General features: G+C 34.9%; 2 protein-coding genes across 2 annotated transcripts; both read left to right on the top strand.

Annotated features, from left to right (window-relative positions):
- The first annotated feature begins 1,848 nt into the window (after positions 1 to 1,848).
- On the top strand, positions 1,849 to 8,237 carry LOC143580150 (phosphoglycerate kinase, cytosolic-like). Its single transcript, XM_077063255.1, has 6 exons — positions 1,849 to 1,915; positions 1,993 to 2,194; positions 6,376 to 6,453; positions 6,565 to 7,143; positions 7,637 to 7,795; positions 7,904 to 8,237. Exons 2-6 carry the CDS (start codon positions 2,009 to 2,011, stop codon positions 8,096 to 8,098), a joined length of 1,197 nt encoding a protein of 398 aa, XP_076919370.1. The 5' UTR covers positions 1,849 to 1,915; positions 1,993 to 2,008; the 3' UTR covers positions 8,099 to 8,237.
- Positions 8,238 to 10,041: 1,804 nt separating this feature from the next.
- LOC143580151 (ATP synthase delta chain, chloroplastic-like) lies at positions 10,042 to 10,786 on the top strand. Its single transcript, XM_077063256.1, has one exon. It carries the CDS (start codon positions 10,042 to 10,044, stop codon positions 10,777 to 10,779), a length of 738 nt encoding a protein of 245 aa, XP_076919371.1. The 3' UTR covers positions 10,780 to 10,786.
- The last annotated feature ends 3,028 nt before the right edge of the window (positions 10,787 to 13,814 follow it).

Raw genomic sequence — 13,814 nt, 5'->3', positions numbered from 1 at the left:
TGATAGTGTTCTTCGTATATTGATTTAAGACGCCCATTAGGCATTAGATAAGAGGGGCTCCCGAGAGGGTGGTATATAGCTACTACATTCATGGACATGTATGATGGGGGCTAAACCAATTGTCTGTGTGACAACGGGGTATTATTAGTTCGCACTTCGCACCCCTTATATTACTACTATTATAAAGTGTGAATAACGTCAACTCCATTCATTTTTATCTACGTTTTCCTTAACGCTCATTTTCATAGCACCGTGATGTTTTTTTTATTAAAATTACGAATATAGCATAACATGATACTTACTTTTATCTATATTTATTATAAACATTAATAAATATTTAGCCATTGTAACACGCGAACACAACCCACTAGTTTCTACGTAAATTGTGCATTTAACTCTTAGTTGTGTTTGTTTTTATACGTACTATGATTACGTGGCATTTCTTATAATTCTTTAACGGGTAAATTCATTTTGTCTAAATAAAACATGAAAATTGCATATATCGTCATTTTATTAAAGTTATTAAAGTAAACTAAGGATATACCAATGTATAGAGAATATTCTTAATTGTTTAGCTTGAATAACAAGCGCATATGTTTTTGGGGTCCAATTGTCCAAAAGTATTCCGTTTCCTTTCATACTATTTTTAATTTTTAAAATTTAAAATTTAAAAACTTTGAGTGTTTCTTATTCTAATTTGACTTAAAAGTAATATTTTTAAACATGTAAATGAACCGGGCGAACAAGAATATCAGTAAATTTGTGTTTATTTGTTTGTTTAACTTTAACAAAACATGAACAATTAAATGAACGAATTTTCTTGTTATGTCTATTCGTTAAAAAAATAAGCATGTTCGTTAACGTTCTAAATTAACAATTCATGAACATAAACGAACACAAAAGATTGAACATAAATGAAATATAAATGAACATAAACGAATAATCATAAAACTATAAAATTATAGTTGAATAGCTTAACCAATATTAACGAGCATAAATGCATACTCACAAACGTCGAAAAAAGAACGAAACATGTGTTGATATTCGTTTGTGCAATTATACAAACAAATCTTGTATTCAAGTTCATTTATTAAATAAACGAATTTCCAGCCATACAACTTTTGAACAACTCGTTGAACATCCAGTTCTTCCATGTCTAAATACTAAATTATATTGCTAAATAAAGGCGGGCAAAAAACCCAACCCATCCGTTCCACAGGTACAAACCATGTTTCAGTTTCACAAAAAAATCCATACCCAGACTCGAAACCGAACCAGACCCACTAGTCACTACAACCAGTTTCATCTCTACCGGTCAAAACCCGCCCCCACCAAATCCCGTAAATACCCGACCATACCGAGAACCAATTCCTGGTTCCCGAAAAACCCCGATTTGCCCACTCAAAACTGGTTTGGGTTGAAACCGGTTCGGTTTGGTTCATAATAGTCAAAACCGATTTATAATCGGTTTCGGTTCGCGTTAAAACCGGTTTTTACCATGTTACGATCGGTTTCGGTTTGGGTTTTGCCCGGTTTTGGTTCGGTTAACCGGTCTGAATCTACGGTTTCATTTGATTCCAAACTGGTTTATACATAATCAACTTCAAACCGGTTCGGTTTCAATTCGATTTTCAAGTCGGTTTGATATATATATATATATATATATATATATTTACCCACCTCTCGTCTAGAATGCCAAAAGAAGAAAGTAAAAATGAGCAAAAGAAGAAAAGTAAAAATCAGTCAAAAGATATAAAATCTTGTGGGCTGTGAAAAACAAACCAGGCCCACCGTGTCGTGCAGACAAAGCCGAATCTTCTCCTAAAAAAACCAAATACTCATTTCTCCTTTACAATTACCAAACCAACTGCTAGCTAGGGTTTACCTTCTCGATCCTTCCGCTTCAATCACCATCGTAAGTCAATAATAATAATAATAAGCTCAACTGATTTCAGTTATCTGATCTTAATTATTAATTATCATTACTTACAGTGAATTTGAAGTTGAAATGGCGAGTGTGAGCAGTTTAACAGAATCAGATCTGAAAGGTAAAAAGGTGTTCGTTAGAGTTGATCTGAACGTGCCGTTGGATGATAGCTTTAACATCACTGATGATACTCGTATTCGTGCTGCCGTTCCTACCGTTAAGTACTTGTTAGCTCATGGCGCTAGAGTCATCCTCTCTTCGCATCTGGTATTGTTATTATTATTATTATTATTTTCATTTCTTCATTTGCAATTATATTATTAGATCTAATCACAGATGATTGATTGTTAGATAGTTGACTAACTGTGCACTTATTATTATTACTAGGTTAATGACCCGTGTTGAAATAAATAAATTTATTCAAACAACTACACAAAGTGTAATGCGGAAAATGTGTTCTAGATTTTATTTAAAGATGTATCATATTGTAGAATAAATTGCACATTACACAAATATAAAAATAACAATTACATGTTCAAAGTTTCACAAAGCCATCAATATTTATTTATATACAACATTTGTAGTTTAATTTATAAGTTTACCCTCTCAATAAAAAATTCATAGTTTCACTCAGTGTCTGTTTTAACTATACAAACCCACACTAAAAACAGGTTATATAAGAAACAAAAAACCCCTGGTTGTAGGTTACGAAATGTTTGTGCCACTGCGCTAACATAAAAAATTTACATACAATGCATAAGGCTGTAGGGTAAATCTGGATAAAATTAGCAAGTAATGTTGACCTTTGTTATTCAAGTCATGAGAGTAAATAAACAGAGAGTTTTAAAAAGAAAACTAATTGGTCTATGGACACAAATTGGCAAATTGAATACTTGTTCTTTTTATAACAAAATGTTACCATTGGTTAGTATTAGAGGGACTAAGTGCAATACCAAAATGATGCATTGCATAATTTCCTGAAGCAAGTTAAGAAACTCAAGGTATAAACCTGAAAGTATATCCTCCAATAGCGCTTAAAAAACTTGCATTGTGTTCAATAATTATTCACAATCTAAAACCAAAAATCATGAATGGCAACACCATTTAATTAAAAAGTTAAAAGCTTGTACACAAAGAAGTTACAAAATTCCAGGCTATACTTGTCATGCCCCTATTATTTAACATCATGCGGTTAGTCTAGCGTTTCTGCATCTGTGTTTGGTTAACCTGAATGTGAAAAATGACATGTTATATCTGTAAATGGGTATAACGGGTCAAATGTTTCTGAAATAAAATAAAGGGAGAAGTTTGGGTTATGTTATATCTCTAAACGGGTCAAACGAACGAAAGTTGACCAAAATGGATTTTTTACGCATAAAACCCCTCTTAACAATTGAAACAAAATATTCGATACACCCATTTTTCCACCTCTATATTGAGTTGATTAAAATAATAATGACTGAAAAGCTAATCATGCAATATATCAGGTTAACAATCAGTTGATGATGAATTCATGCAAGTACCTTGAAATTAGGCACTCGTATTACTTGGATAACTGTGATTATCAGCGCGATGCCCTGGTTAAAAATGAACACAAAGTGAGTTGTTTTTTTGTACTTGTGTGTATCATTTATGTACACTAAAAAGTCAAAAAAAAGTAATTAAATAAGAAAAAGTGATCTTACAAGTATATATTGATCAATCCAGGCAGAGGAAATTATGCCCGACACTTACCACACAACATCAAATGCTTACATGATAGAGAGACACCTATGGTCAAATATGACACAACACCTAAAAATGGAACCTTGATGAATGTTTGTGAAGAATGTACAAACCATCCAAAACGACAAGATTTGTTGTTAGTTTAGACTATAGACTTATTTGGTCATAATCTATCATTAATTAATAATACTGTCAACAGAGTCACCATTATCTTATCTGTTAATGTTCTGTTATAGCTACCACAACCTCCATTGATACTATAACTAATAATAGCTTTACATGTTTGTCATTAAAATTAACTTTGTGTGAATGATTTGAAATAAGTAATAGTTTCCCTTTAAACCACTTTTTACATGTTCGATTAAGTAACTAAATTCCAGTATTCCACTAAATAACATATCATCATAATAGGACATGTGGCACAACATCTTATTGTTTGCTACGATCAATTTTGGATTACTTGTAAGCAATCATACTACTGTTTTTAAAATTATATAAAACTGACAAACAAGAAGCGGATCTACATTAGTCCCATGCTTCTTAAATTCAAACAAAATTGAACTGTGTGCATCTTATTCCATAAAATTGCGAGTTAAATTACATACCTTCCATATTGTGAATCCTTGGATGATTAATCACGGGCTGTTATTACGAATTTTGAAATTAAATTCGCCGAAGAATATGTATTAGGAGCCGATGAACCCTGATTCTGAAAAATGCCGCTGGAGAATAGGAATGTTGGTAGAATTAATCACCCGTGGAAAATATACTATAGGCGGGAAAATAAAATTAAGGATGATTGTGAACAGGACAGCTGTCTCATATGGTTTTCCTTTATTATAGAGGTTAGATTATTATTATTATTATTATTATTCATTTGTTCATTTGTAAGTTATTGTTTCATATTATGAGATCTAATTACAGATGATTGATTGTTAGATAGTTGTGACTGTAGTTGACTAACTGTGCATTTAGTTTGATTAAGCTCGGGCATGGCGTGTTTATTATTTATTAATTAATAATTAATGTGTACTTAGAGAGTGTTAGACTGTGACTGTGCACTTAATTCGATTTTGATTTCTTCGTTTGTTTTGACCTAGGGCGCAAGAGTTATCCTCTCTTCGCATCTGGTATTGTTATTATTGTTGTTGTTATTATTATTATTCATTCGTCGATTTGTAAACTCAGACCCTACCATAGCTTTGCTATTGGTGGGATATACTGAGTACGATGATGATGATTTGTCTATTTGTAAAGTTATGTTTATTATAACTTACTGTTAGATATAAATATGGATTATGATTTTGTTTAGATAGTTAAGAGTGATATTGTGCAATTAATTCAGTATCGATTTCGTATGTATTGATCTAGTCATAGAAGTGCAAACTCTAGACTACTTGTTTTGACTTACTCGACCTCGATTTTCGAGTTGTTTTTCTAAAGCTAGAGTTTGACTCGGCTCTTGAGCCGTTTTTTTAAGTGTTGGCTCCCACCTTGTTTATCATATGTTAGTTAATGTTTGTATATACATTTTTAGTTATATTTTGAGAAGAAACTTTAAATGAGCCTAAGTTCGGCTTGAGCTTGTGTAGTATTTTAAACAATCCAAAGCTGGATAATTGATTGTAATTGCGCCCGATCTCGGCTCGTTTCGAGCGTTTTTTCAAGTTTGGGTTTGGCTTGTTTATTATATATTAAATTAAGTAATTATTAATGTAAATACATTAAATTAAAAATACATTTTTTGTTATGTTTTGTGAAAGACGTTAAACAAGTATAAGTTTGACTTGTGCTCGGCAGTGTGGTGTAAAATTGATACATAGAAGTCGAGGTAAAACTTAAAATGCACAACGCTTGTAGCCTAAACAAGCTTCCTATACAAGACTCGAGCCCAAGCTTTAAAGAAGCTTGACTCGTTTCGAGCTTCTTATTAGCTTGCTAGCAGCGAGCAGCGAGCCTTGTTTGTACCATTAGTCATAGATTTTGTTCCTTAGATGATTAATTGTAACTTTGCGCGTTCTCAATGTTTTGATATTTGATAGATTAAATCTTTAAATTTATACAATAGAGATCTCTACTGTTATAACCGAAAACCAAATCCTTATGGTTAAGGGGTGTGCACTGAGCAGTAACCGAAAACCAAATCGTTAACCGAACAACTTAACGGAAATTAACCTTAACCGACAAAACCAATCAGTTATGGTTAAGTGGATCTGATTACTCGACCATGAGGTTATAGTTACGGTTAATGTGTCTTTATTAACTGAAACTGAAACTGAACTGAACCTTTTATGTTTGTGTACTTTTAAGTTTTATTCCTCAATTTTCATCTTTTATATCTCCATTTCCAGCTTTAAGCATTTACATTATGCTGCAAATGTCTATACTCAAGCTTTTAATTGTGCTTGCTTGGAACATCTTAACCAAAACAAAGGAAAACATTACTAAAATATTACATTGGACAATTTACTGTCCTTAACCGAAACTGACCTATGGTTAACAGAGCATTTGATTATGGTTATGGTTAAGCAATTTTCCATAACCAAATTCAGTTATGGCTAACACTGTTACCTGGTGTTTGGATGAAGAAATATATATTCATTTAATATTCAAATCGACATTTTTGTTTGATTCAATGTCACAAGTTTAACCTCATCATATGTTGAAATAGTTTGGTTTCTGTAAGCTGATTATCTGTTAACTTCTGTATTTGTTGTTTATAGGGACGACCAAAGGGTGTCACACCAAAGTTCAGCTTGAAGCCACTAGTTCCAAGACTCTCAGTACTCCTTGGACTTGAGGTTTGTTCATCACTTCATCTATGCGTTTCAATTTACAGATTTCATGTTTTATGCCATCACAAGTGTTGCTTAAAGTGTTTATATTTGGACCTTTGGTTGTAATATTAACAGGTCAAGATGGCAGATGACTGCATTGGCCCAGAAGTCGAGAAACTGGTTGCTGAAATCCCAGAAGGTGGCGTTCTACTTCTCGAAAACGTGAGGTTCTACAAAGAAGAAGAGAAAAACGACCCAGAGTTCGCGAAAAAGTTAGCATCTTTGGCTGACCTGTATGTCAATGATGCATTCGGCACTGCACACAGAGCACACGCTTCAACCGAAGGTGTTGCGAAACACTTAAAGCCTTCGGTTGCTGGTTTCCTTATGCAAAAGGAGCTTGATTACCTAGTTGGAGCTGTATCAAATCCTAAGAAACCATTTGCTGCAATTGTTGGTGGATCCAAGGTGTCCAGCAAAATCGGTGTAATCGAGTCGTTGTTAGAGAAGGTTGATATTCTTGTTCTTGGTGGAGGAATGATCTTTACTTTTTATAAAGCACAAGGGCTCGCTGTCGGTTCTTCACTTGTTGAAGAAGATAAACTTGATCTCGCAACAACCCTTCTTGAAAAGGCTAAGTCTAAAGGAGTGTCTCTTTTGCTTCCGTCTGATGTTGTTATTGCTGACAAGTTTGCTGCTGATGCAAACAGCAAGGTTAGTTTTAGTCTTTATCTTTTGTTGATAATCTTTTAAGGGCAAAATACTATATTTTGCTTAATAATTCTTTGCAAATTAAAAACCATCGTACTTTTTTATTTTTATTTTTACCATAAGTCTTTGACAAATTCTTGCAAATTCTAAGTTTGAACAAAAATGTGAATATTTTCGTTTATTATACCATGCGAAAAAAGAGTTGAAATGAATTAATGAATAAAATTGTTACGTGGTTCGTTAATTCAATAAGTTGATGAGCATGACGTAACTCGTATTTAAATAAGAAATATAAATTTAAAATCATTAAAGAGTCATAAACAAATATCGAATAATGTTTTGATGATTTTATCCGATTATAATTAAGAGATCTTTTGTTCTTCTCAAATTTATAATGTTAAGGGACTTTATGATAACAGGCAAAAGTATGTTGTTTTTAATGGGTCTCGGTTTTCCTATATATGAACTATATGTTATAGTTGAATATATTTTACAGATTGTTCCAGCATCTAGTATTCCAGATGGATGGATGGGATTGGATATCGGACCAGATTCCATTAAGTCATTTAGCGAAGCTTTGGATACCACCAAAACCGTTATATGGAATGGACCCATGGGCGTGTTTGAGTTTGATAAGTTTGCTGTCGGCACTGAGGTATGTACATACTACAAACATAACTTATAACTTTGATGAAACCGTACGTGTTACACTTAAACGTTTAAATGATTGAAATTTGAGTCTTTAACTTATATGTAAATTCAGGCGATAGCAAAGAAGTTGGCTGAGCTAAGTGGGAAAGGCGTGACGACCATCATTGGAGGCGGTGATTCTGTTGCAGCGGTTGAGAAAGTTGGGCTTGCTGATAAGATGAGTCACATATCGACTGGTGGTGGTGCTAGTTTGGAGCTTCTTGAAGGTAAGCCACTTCCCGGTGTGCTTGCTTTGGATGATGCTTGAGCCGGTGTGTGTTAACTCGGACTTGGTTTAGGGTCTTGGTTCGGATTTGAAATTAATAAGTGGTTGTTTTTGTCAAAGCCCTTATGTGGCTAGCTTTTGAGTTTTGAGCATTTGATCAGTGGTTTTGAAACTATTAACTACATGTTATTATGTTGCATAGTTTTGTGTAACTAGTGAAGTGACTGTCTTTGGGGTTACTTTTTATTATTTACTGCTCTTAAAACATGGTGTCATTTAAGAGGTGTAAACCAAGCGTAGTGTAGATGTGCACATCCGAAAACCGGTTCAAATGTGATTTGACTATGCAAGTTTTAGAGACTTGTTTCTAAACTGATTCGATTTGGGCCAAACTGGTTTTGACTTCATTTGACTTGATCATATTTTTTTTTCTAAGTTGGTTATTTTTGGCCTAAAAACCGGTATTTTGTGCAACCAAAGTAGCGTGCTATTTGTGATAAAGTTTTTAGACGTTTGAAATAAATAGTTTAAACAAGTTTAAGTTGTTTAGTTTTTGTTTATTGCTCGTTAGATCGACTAAGTAGCATGATTTGTTAACGTGTTAACAATGCCCAATTGAGCGTTGGTACTGGTATCACTATCTTCAATCACTAGATCAATCAAGATGGATTCGAAAACAATAAACATATGAGCAAATTATTGTAATGTGTCCGGATCAGTTTTGGCGGGTAAGACCCACTTGATCACCCATTGTAGGGCTTCATAAGCTGATATGGCCCAGCCTTATCGCCACACCCACCGGGTGGAAGCGTTAAGGCCCACGCGATACAGTAGGGGCTTCAACACATTAACATGGCGACAGGGGAGAAAAGGGACAAAATGGTGGGGTCCAAGTGCTTTAACAAGAAATTGGTAGGGCTTTAACGTGGTAACGAGACTCTAAACCATAACACAGTGTTAAAGGGGGAATGTTTTAATGTGACGTGATGCTATAACTTGAGGTTTAAGGTCCATCCACAACAACCAGCCTAAGAGCATCATCCACAACGAGCTTGGTTCCCTAGATCCTCTATGTGGCAATGGGTAAACTTGGAAGACACAAACTCCATTTGTGGAGTGAAGCTTTTGGATGGGAAGTCTGGTTCTACAAACTTGCAACAGAAGGGTGATGTTGCACCCCCTCTCATATGCACACACATATGTGTGTGTATGTATATACATTTAATGTCTTTAATGGAATTTGTGTAGGTTTGCTATGAATGTAAATGAGTTTTTCTAGAAAAGTTAAGAAATTTGATATTATGGTTTAGATTAAACTGTCATTTTCGTCATCGTGGTTTAACAAATAATGCGAATTTAGTTCAAAAATATTATTTTTTGCATATGAACCCTCCATATTTCCCAATACTTGCCAATTGCATCCAAATCACTAACCTCGTTAAATTTAATCGTTAAGTCAAATGTGTACATATCTTTTCACTCTTTCTTTATTATAATACTTATTTCGGTGAACTGCAGTTTTGTCCCCGTGGTTTGTCTAAATCTACGGTTTTAGTCTAGTAGTTTCAAATTTACAATTTTCGTCTCTATGGTTTTATTTCACTTGCAATTAAACCCGAATTCACTAATCTCAGAACATTTCAGGGTCGGTACCTAACTGAACGTTTCAATAACGAAAAGAAGTACCAAGCATTTCAATCTTTCTGGATCAAAATTTCCAAGATCAGTACCAGTACCAATATCGGTTGTAGTTTCGTACCAAGGATTTCTAAAACGACTGTTTCATAACTTAAAAAAGTCTAAACCAACAATTTCTTTGAAGTAATGTACTTCCGCCACGTGTCCTCTACTTATCTCCAAAAGATAAGATATTATTCTCATCTCCAAGTTCATTCACTGATTTCTTAATCCATTTGTCATCCAAAAACACACTCTTCATCTTCACAAGCAAACTCATTTCTTTTCAAAATCCTCTCAAAACCAAAATGGCCGCAACAGCAGCAGCCGCTCTCCAACAAACCCCAATCACATTTCAGTCGCTCCGCGTAACTTCCGTCAAGCCAGTAACCCTCTCATTTTCCGGCGGTTTGCGCCTCCGCAGCCTCAAACTCGCCGGAAATCCACGCCGCCGTTGCCGTAACAACGGCGGCGTGAGAATGGCGGATTCCGCCGCCGGAAGTTACGCGGCAGCTCTAGCGGAGGTAGCGGTCGCTAACGGGACGTTAGAGGCCACGGTAAAAGACCTGGACTCCCTCGAGAAGTTGTTCTCGGACGCAACAACTTTAAACTACTTCGTTAGCCCCGTCGTAAGCCTCGAGCAGAAGCGCGAGCTTGTCGACGCGATTACGAAGTCAGGGAAGTTGCAGACGCACGTCTGCAACTTCCTAAACGTATTAATTGAAAGCAAACGCATTGATCTTATCAAGGACATAATAAACGAGTTTGAATTGGTGTACAATAAGTTAACCGAGACCGAGTTAGCGGTTGTTTCGTCTGTGGTGCCTTTGGAGGAGCAGCATTTGGCGCAGATAGCGAAACAAGTGCAGAAGCTGACCGGGGCAAAGAATGTGAGGGTGAAGACGGTGATTGATGAGTCGTTGGTGGCCGGTTTTACAATCAGGTATGGGAGTTCGGGTTCGAAGCTGATAGATATGAGTGTGAAGAAGCAATTGGAGGAGATTGCTACACAGCTTGAGATTGGGGATATTTCACTTGCTGTATGAAACTGTTAATTTCAGTTTTTATGATTGGTATAATAATTTGTTTTATGAATATATATATATATAATTTTGGGGAGAATTGTAATTATGTTTTTGTTATGAGACATTACATTACAATAATTTGCTCATAATGTTTATTGTTTCTGAATCCATCCATCTTGATTGATCTGTTGCTCGCTTACCCATTATCCAGATGTAGCTCGGTTTGTATGATCTGATATAATAAATGACAAGTTATTCGACTTATTGTTCGTTGAAACAAATATTGTGTTCGTTGTGTTCATATATTTCATCCGAAAGTGTTCGTTGTCTTATGGATATACATCATGATCAAGAACACGAAGGAAAGTGCACATTACATAGTACGTTATAGTGCGTTACAAAATCTGAACGATAGGATAAACGATAACATCCTAACCACCGTAAAAGCTCCCAACATTGTACAAATCATGGTACTTGAAAACATTCGATGCAACCAACCAAAGAAGTTGTTTTGAGTTTCGGTTATTGTAACTTGTAAGTGTTGTGTGTCAATTAACACCTCCATTTTACCCATACCAAAACGTAGACAAAATCCTCGAAAATGAACGTTTGATTAACAACTAAGGTCATGATAATAGCTCGGGTCCTTTCTACGGTGTAGAGATACTTATTAGACGTTAGGGCTCCTTGTTTGTTCATTAGAGGTAGCAGAGAGTTGTTGGTAACGATTCAGTAAGAACAAATGGCAATGAAAGATCGGTCGAGTGTTGTGTTTCTTGTGGCGTTTAATTAGGCAATTCTACTGTAAGAACATAAACGAGAAGTGTCAAATTTTAGTTTGATTCTATGTTATGACCATTATTCTTATTTCTAGTGATGCTGGTACCAACACTCGATTGAATTTTGTTGACACGTTAACAAACAACGCTACTTTGTCGACCTAAAGAACAAAAATTAAGCAATTTAAGCTCGTTTAAGCTACTCGATTCAAACTTTTAAGGACTTATCACAAATAGCACGTTAACTTTGGAGGCACAAAAAAAAACGGTTTTTTAGGCCAAACCTAACCGATTTATAAAAACAAAATGTGATCAAGTCAAATAAAGCAAAACCAGTTTGGCCTAAACCGGATCAGTTTTAGAAACCAGTTTTCTAAAACTTCCAATTATATAGTCTAGTCGAGTCGGATTGGAACCGGTTTCGGGTTTGCACAACTACGCTAGGCATAATAATAACTATGCAACATAATAACATATAGTTATAGTTTCAAAACCACTCATCAAATGCTTAAAACTCAAAAGCTAGCCATTCAACGGCTTTGACAAAACAACCACTTATTAATTTCAAATACGAACCAAGTCCGAGTTAACACACACCAGCTCAAGCATCATCCATCTTGCATACAAGGACTTGGGAACCGACGTCGCATTATGACTGGTTTATGCGTCAGCAAATCCTGGATTTTAGAATCGAGAGAGATCAAGAATTCTCACTATATTTAATCAAATGTCAAACATCAACAACTGAAATAAGAATAATGATAATAATGTAAAAAAAAATCAAATTGACATATGTTGCCACTTGACTATCCATATATTTTAACTAACAAATAAATAAATTTTAATGATGAGAGAAAACAAAAAGGTCGCGTGGCCTAATGGATAAGGCGCTCGCCTAATGGATCGTTTTTAAATATTTTAAACTTAAAAAACACTTTTTATCCATTCCTTTCACTGTTTTGTTTTCCTTATATTTTTCTTCACTTTTGATCCACCTCCAATAGAGTGCATTTTGGATTGGAATCAGGGGTGTGTATGGTGCGGTTCTGTGCGGTTTTCGGCTAAAACCAAACCGAAAACCATAACTTCGGTTTTTGGAGTTTTTGAAACCGTTCGGCTTTAGTTTTTCGGTTTTCTTTTTGGTTTTGGTTTGGTTTCGGTTTTTTCGGTTTTTACCATTTGAGCCTGATAATTTTAGGCCGAAACTTTTTTTTGGCAAAAATAAATGAATTTAGGTATAAATAATATTGTTAATCGTAAAATTATAAACTATTATACATTTGACCAAAAATATTTGAGTTACGTATTTATTAAATTCTTATAAATACTTAATATAAAAATATAAAAATACAAAAACTTAGGAATTCGTTTCGGTTTTAAAAAACCGAAAAACCGAACCGTTAGTTCGGGTGTTTACAAAAACATAAAAAACAAACCGTCGGTGTTTGTTTTGGTTCGGTTTTTCGGTTTCTTGCACACCCCAATTGAAATGCTTGCGTCCCCGTGAAAGTTAACGTCGTTGCTTGGCGGGGGTTTACTTGATCGCCTTCCTACTTGTGATAATTTTATTAAAAGGAAGTCTCTTATGGGCCCCGAATGTTTACAGATGTTGTATGGTGTCGGGGGAGTCGATTGATTCTTTGTTTTCTGGTTTTTAAGTCGCTTCGGTGATGTCGAATAGAATTAGTACGTGGTGTGATATTCCTCCTATAGGTTGCTTCTTCGATGCATGACATTCGACATGACGACATACACGAACAGGTTCTGGGTATTGAGCATAAGAGGAAGATGGATGCGGTCAATAATTCATTGTGGCTTGGTGTATTTAGAGAACTTGTAACAAGTCAACCTTCGAATATAAGCTCATTAGGATTGATAACATTCTCGTTGATATTAACGCGTTAAGTTTTTCGTGGATTAAAAATATGTCGACGTGTTTGGATATAGATTCGTTTAGGTGGAAATGTTTGGCATTGTACGTGTGCCTGTTATCTGTTATAGTCGTTCCCTACTAGCTTCTCGGTAGGAGGGTTTCGGCTTTGCTTTTTAAAAAAATATTATTCTTTGTTCTGCCAATTCTGTTTTAAAACATTATTTTGGTTGCAATATTGCATAACAATAAAAATGCTAATAATAAGTTTTGATGTCATATTATTATTGCAAATATTAATAATAACTAACAAATAAATTAGGAATTTATAAACCAATGAACAGAAAAAGCGTTACGAACATAAATGAACGCACGTAACATAACAATAAGAATATATAAACTTCCAT

The sequence above is a fragment of the Bidens hawaiensis genome, unplaced genomic scaffold, assembly GCF_021521415.1.
Source record: "Bidens hawaiensis isolate Kalapana, Puna unplaced genomic scaffold, B.hawaiensis_p1.1 tig00030251_1, whole genome shotgun sequence".
In the NCBI taxonomy this organism is placed as follows: domain Eukaryota; kingdom Viridiplantae; phylum Streptophyta; class Magnoliopsida; order Asterales; family Asteraceae; genus Bidens; species Bidens hawaiensis.
The sequence above is the reverse complement of the archived record's forward strand: the minus strand, read 5'-3'. Positions and strand labels throughout refer to the sequence as shown.

What these genes read in the sequence shown, in the direction of transcription:
- LOC143580151 (XM_077063256.1), top strand. Translation starts at nt 10,042, where the DNA reads ATGGCCGCAACAGCAGCAGCCGCTCTCCAACAAACCCCAATCACATTT.
- LOC143580150 (XM_077063255.1), top strand. Translation starts at nt 2,009, where the DNA reads ATGGCGAGTGTGAGCAGTTTAACAGAATCAGATCTGAAAGGTAAAAAG. An exon ending in TCATCCTCTCTTCGCATCTG is followed by an intron (nt 2,195 to 6,375) that starts GTATTGTTATTA and finishes TGTTGTTTATAG; the next exon opens with GGACGACCAAAGGGTGTCAC. An exon ending in CTGCTGATGCAAACAGCAAG is followed by an intron (nt 7,144 to 7,636) that starts GTTAGTTTTAGT and finishes TATATTTTACAG; the next exon opens with ATTGTTCCAGCATCTAGTAT.